This window comes from Micropterus salmoides, unplaced genomic scaffold (assembly GCF_014851395.1).
Source record: "Micropterus salmoides isolate LMB-PRFRI ecotype aquatic unplaced genomic scaffold, ASM1485139v1 Ms_hic_scaffold_9, whole genome shotgun sequence".
Lineage (NCBI taxonomy): Eukaryota > Metazoa > Chordata > Actinopteri > Centrarchiformes > Centrarchidae > Micropterus > Micropterus salmoides.
In genome coordinates, this window is record NW_024044681.1 from 29,237,099 (window position 1) to 29,252,539 (window position 15,441).

At 38.5% G+C, this 15,441-nt stretch overlaps 1 protein-coding gene across 1 annotated transcript in view; it reads left to right on the forward strand.

Annotated features, from left to right (window-relative positions):
* Positions 1-15,441, forward strand: part of nlgn2b (neuroligin 2b) — a 64,439-nt gene that overhangs the window by 13,719 nt on the left and 35,279 nt on the right. The window contains exon 2 of the mRNA XM_038709478.1: positions 12,015-12,762. Within this exon, the coding sequence (XP_038565406.1) occupies positions 12,246-12,762 (517 nt within the window). The 5' untranslated portion in view covers positions 12,015-12,245. The remainder of the gene's footprint in view (positions 1-12,014; positions 12,763-15,441) is intronic.

Genomic DNA, 15,441 nt, shown 5'->3' on the forward strand with positions numbered 1-15,441 from the left:
CACCTGCTTTTCTTAAATAGTTCTACATGTCTCCCGTATCTCCCATTAAACCATGGGTTACCCTTCATTCCCACCTCTTATCTGTCACTGTCCATACACCTTAACAGATACATCTGTTAAGTGCACTGCAGTCTTTTTGTCTCATTACATCTGCATATCACTCAGTGTCACTAATATAACTCCATGTTCCCGCCTTTCTGTTGCAAATTCATGTCACCTCATCTTAAATCTCACGCTGCTTCTCCAGCACAGCCCCTATCTGCCCACACTGGTGCAGACTCCAGATGCTCTTCCCAATCCCCCCACTGACTGCACACTTCTCTAGCAATGAGTATTATTGTGTAAATGTGCTGCATGGTGTCAACCATGTGTGCTGTTTCCAGCCCAGTATTTCTTTGTACTCACATGATCTTATGTAAGAATGAAGCAGGTGTGGTTGACATGTGTCTCTCAGCAGCTCACTGTCAGGATGCTCCTTAAAGCGTATTGCACTTTCCACTGGGGATTGGAGGGATAGTGGGTAACAAAATACCTAAATGCAAAACATTCCAATGTAAGTGGATAATAGTGATTTTATTTATGCAAAAGATGAAATTAATAAATCTAAATGACCACATTTTGGGTTTAATTTTTTAGGACATAACTGGACTTATATAAGAACAATGCAAGTTTCCAAAGTGAATTAGGGTTAGGGGTTAGGTTGTGGGCCACATACAGAAAAAAAGTCACGGCATTCACTCTTGCCACAATTGCATTGATGTGATAATTCCGTGATTTTTGCGATGCTACTATTACCAGATTTTCAACGCCATTTTATGTGTCTGACTTCCTGCCTGGTTCGATCAGCTCTGTGTATCTTGATGTGGCTTCATTCAAAAATACACTAGGCGTGTATTCTCCACAGAGCAGAATGGAGATCTGCATCCGCAGCTCTTCCCAAAACACGCTGCGGCACATCTGGTGGAATCACAAGCAGGTGTTTGAACTAGGATATGCAATATATATACAGTGCAATTTATTATAAATAAGCTAAAGCCAAATCCAATTTTTTTTTTTTATAAAAATAAAATCGGGCAGTGTGCCGCAGTTGGCTTGCAGGCCATAGTTTGCTCACCCCTGTCTTAATTAGTATACATGGCTATTAGAGCAGACATAAATGTACCCACTATCGTGTAGGGCTATCAATTGCCCCTAAAATCAATTTTCATTGACAGAAAATAGCTATATATTACATAACACACTGCTGGAAGGGCATGTGATATTTAAGACATTTGTTTTTACACTTTACATCTAAAATGGGTTATATTTTTAGTGTAGTTTGATATTAATTAAATTTCTCTGTCCTATAAGAAAAACTAGTTCACCTTACATCCTGCAAAAAGGCAGGTTACTTATAAAAGCCAATAAATTGTTATAAATTTCAAAATATAAGTGCACAATAACACACTGTACAGAGAAATCAAGATTATTGCCTCCTAGAAACAAATCTTTTCTTTTTCAAGGGTGGCTTATAAAACCACAGTAAACAGCCAAGCTACTTCTCTTTTGACACCACTGAAATTGAATTGGTTTGAAATGAGTTACGATGGAAACTTGATGGCAGAATGGCTGTTTGGAAATGTGTAGTATCCAAAACTACTACCATAGTGACATGGTTTGATTCCACGCCAGCACATTTGATGTAAAATGAAACAATGGGGTTTAAGTGCTTTATTTATATATTTTTTTTAATTAAGTTTTCCTTTCATGCCATTGTTCCTGCACAGTAGGAAAAAAGCCATTGATGAGAAAGTCCTAAATAGTATAATAGTCTTTTTAACACCATGTGTTTAAAGATCCTTGCACATGCCATACTGTAAGTGTAGCTCCAAAAATCTGCATCAAATCAAATTAGTGTTTAATTTCATGCCATTCAACATGCTATGGTCTACATATGTAAATCACACGTTTTATTGGAGTTTACCGCACGTTTTATCTTTAGCTGCCAAGTTTTGTTTGCAAACTCTCAGTATGGTGGGGCTTTAAGAAAGGGGATTACAGGATGAGCCGTAACTTGACATTCAGCAAACCACTTAACCACGCATGTCACCCCTGCTTTCTGCACCTGCCTCTGTGTTAGCCATGGCAGTTTTTCTCTCTATGTTTCCTCCCATTGGTCTCTACTCCTCCTTGCCTTTTTTTAAGCCATCCTCTTCTCCTTCCTCTTTTTGACCTCTCACTCTTTTCCACACCCCCTCACACAACTGCACACTTTCTCATTCTTCCTGTAATCACAAACCTCCTTCAGTTTTGCTGTGAGTAGGCTGAGCTTACAACCACCAAAAAAGGACACGTGCAGAAATTACATCAGCAGTTGTTACTGAATAAACCTTAAACCTCTTTAGGAAAGCACAGATTTGATTTGATGCGATCAATCCAGAGAACAAGGCTTTTAAAAATAAATACTAACTATCAGACACAATCACATCTTAATTTCAGTGGCTGCTGGCAAACTGTAATATTTTGCATCTGTGCATCTACAACAAGTTACTTGTTAATTGTTCAATATTAATATTGTGGCAAAAGATTACAGAATACTATCAGCTTTAAGTAATTTGGCAACCCTGGATTTGTTTGACAGTCAGCCATATTGTTAATTTGTAGCGCAAAACATTTTGAAAAAACTAACCTCTTACATTTCAAGTCCTGTAAAATATTCCTTCAATGTTCAGTGAGCGTTTCCAATACATCTACAGTGCAGTCCTTTGGTCAGTGAGAACAGTACGTTTAGTATATTTTCCCCATGACATTATTATAATATTAGTATATTATTAGTGATTATTAGTGAACTTACTACATGTCCTTTCCAGACGCACTCCAAATAAAGGGAGAGGGATTGGCGTGTCAGTTGGATGTGGCTGTCACAGCCGGTAATCAATTAGTCAGACAGCAAAATATTCATAACACATCCACTCATCAAGAACATGAGACACACATTGACAGTATATTGCTTGGGAGTCCTCGGGATACTTTCCAAAACACTGATGCATGATGTAAACTTGTGCGATGTTATGGGGCATCTGGCTCTGTGTCATCACTTTTCAATGATTACATTTAAAGTAGGCTAAAGCAACGTGTGGCCCGTGGCTAGATTCAGACTTTGGAGTTTCCTGTCAGCCCGAGATCCTCGGGCTTTCTTTGACTCTTTCTCAGTCTAGAGTCAAGAATAAAGCTGATTGCAGTTTTGCTCGGGGGGCTTAGCGTTGAAACGTGCCTGCCTGAGGAACGTAAGCTAGTTAATTCAATGTTATCCTGTAAATCTCCTTTTAAATTGCACCCCTCTGGACATACTTTTATGTATTGTCTTCATCTTTGCAACTACCCTTTCCGTTTCCTCTCTCTTATTTTTTTTCTAGATTTTACATTTGAAAAACATTATGATCAGCATCATTCCTATTATTATTTGAATATTGACATTTAACAGTAGAGACAATGAGACTGGGCAATCACATAAACATGGCTAAGCTGCCTTCTCTATTTAACTCAGTGGGCCATTTTATTCTTAAATTAGCTTTAAGCTTGAGGCAAAGCAGCTGTCAGACTGCTCCCTCAAACTGTGTGTATTGCCCACAGACACCTATACACACGCGAACACAGCTAGCATTTCACCTCGATCATCGCTAATTAGCGTGTCACCAGATTGTGCACACAACTTGGCTTCTTTATGACACATTCTCCCACTCACATCTACCAAACACACTTAAGAAAACAGATAAATAAGAAGTAATAGTCCCCTAGAGGCAGCAATGCTCAGCTATACCTACTTTGTAAGAGTGTCTGGCCAGTAGATGTCAAGATGTCTTACTCTGTGTGTGTGTGTGTGTGTGTGTGTGTGTGTGTGTGCTGGTGAGGAGAGTTCTTAGATAAAGGGGTTTCCATGTGATCTACAGGTATTACGCAGAAAGAACAGTGGTGACCAACAGCAACATATTGATTTTCTGGTCCAGCAGTGACAGAGGGTGTTTTGTCTAACATCTCCTATCTGCTCCTACTGCCTGCTGCTTTATGATCCCTGCTGCTACTTTAATAACCTGCATTGATGCTTCATTAAGGCCCCTCTAACTGACTTTCTACTTGTTCATTTGTGAACTTTTAAAATCCTAACTTGTATTTTCCTGTTGATAATTATTGGGGTGAATCCATGCTGCAGTGTAGCAAAGAAATATAATAACATTTCATTTGTTTAGATCTTTTTTTGAGCTTGCAGTCTTGTCTGCTCAGTCAGGATCTGTCCAGTAAGCCCTTATCTCAAATGAAATGTTTGCAGTCATTTCTTGGGTTAATTGCAGTTACAATAAGTGTAAAGTGATATTTCCTTGTGGATATTCCCACACTTTTCTGGCTGCAAAGTGATGAGGACGGGGAAGCAGTGGCAGATGGAGAGGCCATAGTATCTGATTGAGCTGCTCTTTGAGTCTGGAGAGCTTATGGTAAATATAATAAATTGTGGGATGAAGCTCACAGCCTTCATCGGCACTTACAACACAGTGGTTCTCCACAAGTGTGGGGTCCCCGTGAAATTAACCCTGTGAAAAACTAACAACCTAAAATGTTTATTTTCTCAAACAGATTAACGCTAACATTTTACTTGAAGTCCCCTATTTAGCATTTATAAGCAGCATATAAATAATTTAGTAAACGGTTTATAACACCCTGTAAGGGACAATAACTATGCAGTCCAAATGTAATGGAAATTGTGCCAAAGGTTTTGAAGAAGGTAATGCATAGTAGAAAGATAAAGGAATGAGGGGGTCATGAAGATATTTAGAAATCATCCTCTGGGGACAATGAATATACTTAGAAACAAATTATGTCAGGTAGGTGCATCTTAAAGCTATAGTTTTACAAAGAGGGACTTTTACATATAAATGAATGTCCTTTACAGTCAAAGGAGTTCACACAATGTAGATTAAGCCTCTCACCGCCAGATAAATCTCTCTGTATTCATAGTACACCAGAGTTTTTAAATCTGATGTTCTTGGCGACATTCCCGCACTGACGAACTGGTACTGATGTGTTTTATTCCCACCAGCAATGATTGGTTTACCAGAGTTGAAGGAGGGAATGACCATTGCGACAGCAGCAACTCAGTATGGCAGAGCCTATTCATCATAAGCACGTGTCGACGGAGTTGTTTTAATTACTCTCACCATCAGAAAGTGGAAACAAAAGTTCTGCACAGCAGATTTAAATGTTTTTGTAATATTACTGTTTCTATCTACAAAAGATAAAGTATTATGGTATGGACATTTTTTTATTTAATAAGTATCCCGTATCGTAAATACATGTCTGACATTTGTAACACACCAAACAGCTTGAAAATTATGATTTTAACTGTGGATAGACCTCCTGTGTTGATAGGAGGGGCGGCTTCCCTGTGCCTATATGGGGATTGCATTGATGCATCGCTGCAATGAACACCAGCAACCAATGTGGGTATCCACTATATATGGTCTGACAACATCAGGATGAGGTGTTGTCTTTTTTCTGTCTGTGTTGAAACTGATTATTAAGGTGTATGTCCGGGCTCCGTGCATCTGGTTCTGATAGTCTATAGATATCTATAGATAACCTGAATTTTTGAATGCATAACAATGATGCAGATGGTTCAGGTATTTTATTATTCTTGCTCAACTGTCTTGGACACAAAGTCCTAAAGTATAATATTTCAATGCTTTAGTCTCACTGCATTTTGCAAGAACTCATTTTTGTTAAAATTGTAAATCTTTCTGCAATTGGTGTTTCCCACAGCTTTTCCCTGTTGTCCCCACCTTCCATCCCCCTTTCCCCCTTCTCTTACAGGTGTTGTCCTTTCTCTGTGCTGTCTGTTTGTGCCCCCCCATCCCCGTGTCTGCCCCCCTGTCCGGCCCGGTGACAAATCAATACAAAATTAAATAAATAATAAAACAGACAAAGGAGTATTTTAATACTCTCTTGTTAAAGTAAAATCTGTCTGTGTTTTTTTTACCACATCGCCGTCCAACCCTAGCCCAAATGATGTGATGTCTAAATCAAATGGCTGACAGATATCATAAGGCTCAGCCACTACCTAAGTTTTTCTTGAGGAATTACTACATTTGTGCCTATCATGGGTATACCCTCCCAACACTCCAGTATGACTTATCACCCTGCCTGACTGATATGTTACAGACATTCTTATCAGCTGCATGGAGATAAAGCTTTAATGACGCTGTTGAAGTCAACGTTAATATTTCATCTCCACAACTCAGAAGAATATTTTACAAAATACATATGTAGAATGTTCAACAGTGATCCTATTACAATAATCCTAATATGGTTTAAAGCTCAATTGACATAAAGTCTGCAAAATCTCTGCCTCTTACCCTCTGCAGACCTCGCCTTGTCTTCAGGGGCTTCAGTCTTCATTATATGGCATGTCATATAGTTGGAAGACAGCAATCTTTTAGGGGCTGTTTTAACTATTTTCTCGCATTAAAATACTTTTTTTTTTAATTCAGTTTGGACGTTATTTTTACCAAATATTTTCAGAAGTTACGTGCTGGATGGCTTTTATTTGAGTTCACTAGGTAGGTGTCAAAGCAAATGAATCACACATGATCCTAATTGACAAGAATAGGCTAAAACTGCCTTGTTAGTACTGAATTTTAAAATGAACTGATTTACCCTGTAAGGCTGCCAAATCCTTCGGTGCATCATTGTTACAGATTACAAAGGAGAGGAACTGACTTTTCTAGTGGTTACTTTTAAATTCTGAACTCATGTTGCACTTTCCGGGAGTGGCAGCCATTTCTTCCCTCATCTCCCTGTATCACCCAGTGCACCCTGGCAATCTATACAGGGAGGCATTGGGGCAGATTCTGGATAGCTTCAATGTCTAGTGTGAAAGAAGGATGAGGCCCCTTGGCTGAGCCTACATATGTAGCCTGACAAGTCTAATCTTAGCTCCACTTCTTCTGGAGCTCACTCTCACTTCATCAACAAGACGACTTGTTAATTTTGCCCAGTCCATTAAAGATTTAAAGGAACATTAAAGCCTCTAAACATCTCTTTTAATCAAAATCACATAAATGCTTCTCACTATATCTGCTAAAAGGAAAATTCCCTTTACCTTCCACATTTTCCTCCAGTAGATGTTAACTACAAGATTATTTTCTTGCCATAATGCCCATGGGCAGCACCATACACTTACATCATGCTGAGTGGCTATGGTCAAGTCTGCTGCATGTTTGCTCACTGAAAGAAATCTACCAAATATACAGATTTTTCAGAAATTTATTAAATTCTTAACCTCCCAAATGCACATTTGCAATCATTGCAGTTAAGGCATAGCAATTCATTTTGTATGCCTGCCTAGAACATTCATTACAGAATAATTGCGCAAGGATGTTTAGTACTACATGTAAAGTTTTTCCCCATTTCTCTAAGAATAGGAATGACACCTGTAGCGTAGTCGTGTATCAATTACTCTCGCAGGCGCCGGTTCAGTGAAAGAAATAAGTGGACACAATTCAGGCAAGGTGTCCAGTGGCCTAGGAATAGGATGGATTTGCTTTCAAAGTCATTCCATGCAAACTCTAAATGGCACTATTGATGTCGCTCGCAGAAGGGAATTATCTTTCCCATCAGATATCAATGCATAGAGACAATGGATTATTGTATCTAGTCATTGCTGGTTGCAGGGGAATACAGCATACAACCACTAGGGCTTTGTTCTGTATTTTAATTAAAGGTTCCCTTTCTCTAAGCCCAGTGACGGTACATAGCAGATGCCCAAGTTTAGTAAAAAATTCAGCACTCTGTTTCTGGCTTGCTAAGCTGCTTGTCATCCTCAGATGTTGACTAGCAGAGGAGAGCAGCTTGACAGCTGAAGTATTGCATGTCGTTTTAACACTCAAAGTTGGAAACAAAGCAATATAAAATCCCAAGGCAAGCTTTTTCCCAACACTACCATTCTGCGAAAGTTTTCACAGACCACTCTGACCATTCCATTTTAAGCATACCCATGAAAGTGTCCCACTGACAGAGACGTTACCTTCTCAGACAGCTTCAGCTGACAGGACTACCTATTATATAAGAGAAAACAGCTTAAATCAGCCTGGTGATATGTGTGTCGGTTTGTCCCATTTTATGTTTGAAGATGCACGCTCAATGTCGTTTTATCTCACGGATGGTTGAAAGGAACAGATGTTAGGGTACTACCATTTTCAAGGCACATGTGAGAGGTTGAGAACAGACCAATTTGTGCTTAGCATAGCGCCTTTACTCATATGCAACATCTGATGCCTCATTGGTTTTATGCACGTGTGTGTACATCATTGCTAGTACATTCAGGGAGGCAAGCATTATAGAGAACAATCTGACAGGCCACAGACACTTAACCCATGTTCTATATGTTAAGTCATTTGTAGCGACAGAATACGAGGACAGATGGCTGTTGTAAAAATCATAATCATAATGAAACTATAGCAAATGTAAACAGTGAGAAGTGGCAGCAGATCTAATTCAGTGTTATTTGGAACCACAGGCTTTATACCATGTTCTGGATAGTGTAGCCTATATTGGATGTGTGTGTGGTTGTACTACTTACAGTACTTCAGTCTGTGTCATTTTCAGTCTTCGGCCTTGAATTTACCAACTTACCAACACCTCTTAATATTGATTGTGTGCAGTTTGGTTGCTGGAACATCAATACCACTGCCGCAGCCAGCAGCCTGTTAGCTTAGCTTAGCTTAAAGACTGGAAACAGGGGAAAAAGCTTGCGTGGCTGTGCATGTCCGAAGGTAGGAAATCTTGTTAACCAGCATCTCTAAAGCTCACTAATTAACATATTATATCTTGTTAGTTTAATCTGTAGAAAAACAGAAGTGTAAAAACTAACATTTTGTGGGTTTGCGTGTATAAATTTTTCTTGGCCAGGTGCAGTGACTGCCTGGAGTCTTAGCTGGTTGCATGGTAACCTGGTGACAACAAGAAATAGTCCCACACATAACCCCCTGTAAAAACACAACTCATTTTTTCATTTAATTTTCTCTTAACAAACAAGATATAATGTGTCAAGTAGTGAACTAAAGTGGTGCTGGTAGGTGGATTTTGTTACCTTTGGACACAGCCTGGGTAGCTGTCTCCTCATGTTTCCACATTTTATGCAATGCTAAGCTAAGCTAACCGTCTCCTGAATGTAGCTTCATATTTAACAGACGTTAGAATGGAATGATGTTCATCATCTAACTATCATCAAGAAAGCGAATAACCCAAAAATAACTATTCATTTAAATGTACTTACCTAGGTAAAAAAAAAATTAAGCAAAAATGAGATAAGCAATTTTGGAGAGTGAACACATCTCCCTAATTTCTTTCTTTAAATAAGTCTAATGACTTCTCTAAATCAATAGTGACTGTTTTTGGTTTAACAAAAAAGGATATAACTCTTTTTAAAAAATGTCTATCTCTGTACTTTCCACAATGTTGTCAGACACATACAACAATCTGTCAATGCGTATTTTGATGAGCAATTGCCCACAAGGATTACGCTGCAGTCCTGTTTCACTACTGCCAACTGCTGAGCACTTGCTCAATACTGGACCAATTTTTTAAAAAATTGCCCTTCTTAGTAAAATAGACACAAAACATGGGAAAATACTGAAGCTACCCTTTAATGACCTGAATATTTTCCAGAGAGTTCCTGTTTTGTCCTTATAGTACTACTCACATCACAAACTTTTAACATCCTTTAATGTTGCAGACCATCTTTCCGCTGTATTTCACTGTCATCCAATGCTGCTGGCTCGCAGTGGAGTGTGGATATTGCCGGGTTGAGGGTGGAGGGATGAGGTGGCATTCAACCAACAGTTAGCGCCACATAAAGCCTTTATCACACCTAAACGGCTCCGTCTCCCAAAGCCAGAGCGAGATAAGCACTGCCCATTCATCTGTAATGATGTGGAAGCAAGAACCAACTGAACTGAGTTGAGAGGGAAAGGCTACCTCTGACACAGTGTGTATGGCTAAAGGGCCAATTGGGTTTGGTTTGTTCACTCCTCAGAATGATGTGTGAAAGTGTTTTTATTTATTTTGTGTTCTCTGTGGATTCAAGTTGATTACAAGACAGGTGTTGTTTTAAACTTCAAAGTACTGTAATTATCTGCAAGATGAAAATATGAAGCAGGGACCACAATACACCATGGTCATTGAAAAAGGTTCCCTTAAGACTAAATATTAAGTTTTTGCAACCAGACCGAATATTCTTAGACACTTAGTTCTGCCTTCACATGTTCATTCTGTTTTTATTCTCTTGTAATAATTACAAAACTCCTTATCTTCCTAGTTGGATACATTTTAGAGTTCGTGGTCAACTTGCTCAACATTTATTTCCAATGTTTCTGATAGCATGTTAAGGCAGATTAAAATGTAACCATGGAATTGTTCATGACTTGTTTGATTTCTATAGCCTAGCGCATTACATTTGGCACTTTTCACAGTTTGCACCCCAGTGTGCCTGGGGTGATGTGATCACAGGTTTACAACTCTCTCTAAAATGCAGGTGTGTTTACACCCAAAATATATTAAGGATAAGTACATAGAAAAAATAAAAAACTACAAGCACATGACTCTCAATGGTAATTGATTAAGTAGCAATGAGCTAGCTGGTGAACATGGCAGTTAAAAAACAAAAAAGAATTAACACAGTGGCAAGAAGTTAGTCATCTGGAAAGAAACCATTGGATAGAAAATGCCCTTGTGGAGAACACACAGGAAGTCAACATAGTGGCATATTTTCTGGTGGTTTCATATTCAATAAAGATGTGCACCCAGTTATGCTAGTGCCTCTGGTGCCTTGAGCTAAATGCTAGCTAGCATCCGCATGCTGATATGCTCGAAATGACAATGACAATGCATGCTGATGTTTAGCAGATATAATGTTTACCATGTTCACCATCTTAGCGTGTTAGCATGCTAACATTTGCTAAATGGCACAAAACACAAAGTACAACTGAGGCTGATGGGAATGTCATTCATTTTGCAGGTATTTGGTCATAAACCAAAATGGTGGACCAATCCACTAACAGGCTGAACATTGTCATCCACAGAGCTAAGCATGTCAAAATAATAATAATTTTTGACTAGAAAGATAGGATAGGAATTTTTATTATTTCACATTTAAGTATAAAATGCAAGTAAAATAAGGAAAAGAACTGCGTTTATGATAAATGACTTAGCCCACTGGACAGGACAGACAGAGAGAACTTCATTCTAGGTCTATGTCTTACCCAGTAGCCCATCACTAACACAGATGATTTCCTCAATAATTTATTGGTGTTCTGTCATCTGCTGCTAACCAGGAATCCATTACATTGTGTGCTCATTTGGCCTCAATCATTTTTTTATATATATATATTTCAATAATTAAAAAGTATTCAGTCATTCTAAAATTGTTTGAGGGTGAATTCTGCTGCAGTACGTATTGTTGAGTTTTGAATTAATTTGACTTATGCATTGATTATTCACACAAAAAATAAGTAATGTTTTGCTTCAATGTAACTATTGTTTCTGTGCATAAAATCTTGTATATTTGTCTATTGTGTGGATGCAGTAATATCTAATATTAGTCCAAAACTCCAACATTTGCGATGCTTTGTAACAACAGAATTTTCTTTTGTGAAACAACTTTACTATAAGTGGTTATATTCTCTCTGACATCAATATTTTCAAGTATGTTCAAGATCACTAAATCATGTGACATTACAGACTCTTGGTGTATGTTATGGTAGACAGAATAGCAAACCTTTGCCTTTGGTTAATATAAATGTACCACAAAGGAGTCTTCTACACTGAATAGTCATTATTCCTTCTTTTTTGGGCTAACAGACATTTCATCTTAAGAAAAATCAACCCATATTGCCCTCTTGTGCCTTTTTAAACACACTGGCAGGGCTTAAAGAGCACACCTATTCACACACACTGACTCAAACCTGCAACCTGTCTGTGTCTTCCAGGTGTAATTGGCTTCCTGACTGCAGCTCTGGACCCATCAAGAGTTCCAAAGTGGAAGATGGATGAGACCACAGAGTCTACCTGAGAATGCTACCTGTCCCTCTGCCTCACCATGTCACCCAAGGAGAACTGTTAACCTGTCCCCGCCAACAAATCCTCTTTTTGCCTTTGTTATCTCCCATAACCCACTGAGTTTGTGATCCCTCTCTATAGCCAGCTGAAGTCCTAGTGATATGACTAAAAGAGCCTTTATTTTGGACATGTTGTTTTTTCCTCTCAATGCTGCCAGCCACCAAGGCTATGGTGGGAAGCGTCATTATACTTCTCAGCAGGTTGCTAATCACTGTCTGCTGTGGCTCTTGGGACTAGTGCTACACCTCACCCTTTCCTCATGTCAACGAGTTGACCTGAAACACCCCATAGTATCCACAGGCTATGGAAAGATACGGGGTATCAGGAAGGAGCTCAACAATGACATCTTGGGCCCCGTGGAACAGTACTTAGGTGTGCCATATGCCACTGCACCTATCGGCGAGCGTCGCTTCCAGCCTCCTGAAGCTCCAGGCTCCTGGCAAGAGATTCGCAATGCGACCCAGTATGCGCCAGTGTGTCCCCAGAATGTGCACGGGGTTTTACCTGAGATCATGCTGCCAGTGTGGTTCACAGACAACCTGGATGCTGCAGCGACCTATGTTCAGAACCAGAGTGAGGACTGTCTTTACCTCAACATCTATGTACCCACTGAAGATGGTGAGTGAGACAAAACTCTCATAGGGCCAACTAGATATAGTAAGAGATAAACTTAGTCTTGGCCCGTTAAACTATTTACTACTATTTTTTTACATTTGGAACGGGTCAGAAAAAGGTCAGGGTAAGAGTAAAATCCCAGGTCTGTCTATTTGCATCAAACTGAGAGAGAAGATTAGTTACAACTGTTTCAGAGTGTAAGAACAGCTTGTGCTTTTCTAATCAATTTCATAATTGTGCCAGTGTTCCAGTACTCCCTGGGATAGCGTCATTCTGATAAGTTATTCAGGATTATATTCGGTGGAAGAAGAGCTCTTATCGTGATCCAAAAGACAACCAGGAGATTACCAAAGAATATATTCTCTGATAATCTCCTGGGTTTGTATTAATATCAGTCTCAATTACTATCGGTTACTGAGTCTAATCATTTTCTAAAAGTATATACTGCATAGTCACATGTGCAATCTTCATGTGACTCCTGTGTGAACTACTCTTAAGCAATTAGATGCACTTCATTTTTATTGCTCATACTTAATTAATTTGATCAAATATTAAAAATTCATACAGAATATGTTCTACTAAGTCGCTGGTTTTTGTACCACTTAGCCACATGGTGACGTGCTACATTTTAGCTTGACTAACACTAATTTATTTAAACCATGTATGAACACTATAGCCTACCTACATAATACTTGTTAGCTTGCTAACATTAACCTTTTGCGTGAGAACTGTAGAGTCAGTCACATTTATTTGATTGACTGAACAAAGTGAAACACTGATGTAATAAATCAGCGACTCGCTGATACCATTAATACTTTGTTACATCACAGTAAAAGAGGAAAATCATCATTCAAATGAAAAAATTATTCACAGACACAAGTTGATAAAGTTTTCCAAAAAGCACTGTTTTCTTTATCTTTAATTCAATTGTTTCTGATATTCTGTTCATTTCTTCTTATTGAAGTTTGTCAGTGTAATCACATTACTTTCAATGTTGTCTTGAAGCCCTTATAGTAACAGGCTAGCATGACCTACACTGATATAACAGTCAAGAGATTTGCTGATCATTTCATAGACATGGATGCTATACTACTGTGGCTAGGCTAGGAATACTAGCCCAGCCACAGTAGGCTAGTACATAATGTACTTATATGGCAGCATACTACATACTGTGGCAGCTGGGTTAAAGAAAAAACAGCAAATATAATACATAATAACATTTCACATTACTTCATTTTAATAGTCAGTAAATAGTAACGAGCTAGCATTACCAATGCTAACATTAGCAGTAGCAATAAAGCTTAAATGTTCTGACACATCCACCAATGTGTACCTGAGCAAGACACTTAACCCCTAGTTGCTCCAGAGGGGTGAGAACTTCATGTATACATGTATAGCAATTGTCAGTCGCTTTGGATAAATAGCGTCAGCTAAATGAATAAATGTAAATGTAACATAACTGCAACAGATTTGTTTTGATCATTTCATGGTCAATGAATTGATTAATTGAGTTTGTCAATGAGTAAATAGAACAAGCCAAAATATTCTATCAAGCTTTGCTAGCTTGTCTCCTTTTGTAAAAAGGTTAAAACATTACAGAGAAAAACTGGTAAAAAATTGTCCATAGCAAAGGGGAAAAGGGCAAAGACTGTTTATCACGACCCTTGAAAACTAATATCAGAAAACCCCAGGCAGTATGTGTGGTCTTATAACACTCTAACAGCTCGTACAGCCAGTAGTGGTCCGTTGGCAGGAAACATGCTAGCAGATTATCTCATTAACCTTGGTGCTAACTTGGCTTCTGTTTGACATGTGACTTCCATCTTCAGTTGTGGTATATATGAAAAAGGTATCATTTACTTTTAATCCTCCACAAGTCAGCTGGACTAACTTGCACATTTTTTTATCCTTTCAGTTGACAGATCAACATTCACATTGTCATACATGGCATTTTTGTTAAATAGAATTGATTGACATTAATTGGCATAAGATTAAAACTATTGACAAACTATGTTACCAAGGCTGCATTTTCTTTGTGCTGGTTTGAATCAAACTAATCAACAAAGTGCTGTAATTAACTGTGTTTTTAGTGTTGTTAGCTTATGGTTTTAAACCTCAGTGACCACCGTGTTGGTATGCACACCCCAGTTTCATGCTTTAACTGGAATGAGGCCTTTTTACTTACTCTTGTACTCTTGTATGGATGCTGCACTGTAAATCTTATCTTAGGAGAAAATATAGCATATACAATTGAAAAGACAACCTTGTTTAGGCCTCTTGGGGTGATATTAGACAAAAACTAAAAATTACTATAGGGCAAAACGTCCAGATCTTCATGGGCTATCTGGGTGTACTTCTTGCATTAATGATACAGTGGGTTTGAGGGTTTGAGGAAGCAGATGGGCAGGTAAAAGAACACAGGATCAAAGTGTAACTTTGGAGGCAAGGCTTATGCTCCTGGGTGATAGTAAGCAGGGCTAATGATTAAATGTTGCAAAGTCTATGACTAATGGGCTCACCTGAGAGTTGACTGAGAGTACTCAAGAAAACACATTTATGCTTTATTGCTACTGCTCATATATTAAGTCGTTGTTGTATTTCAACACTGAGCTTGAGTTAGTATTACAGATTATGTATTTTATTGATGAATGCTCTGTGGCCTGTCAAAAAGATGGAAACTGA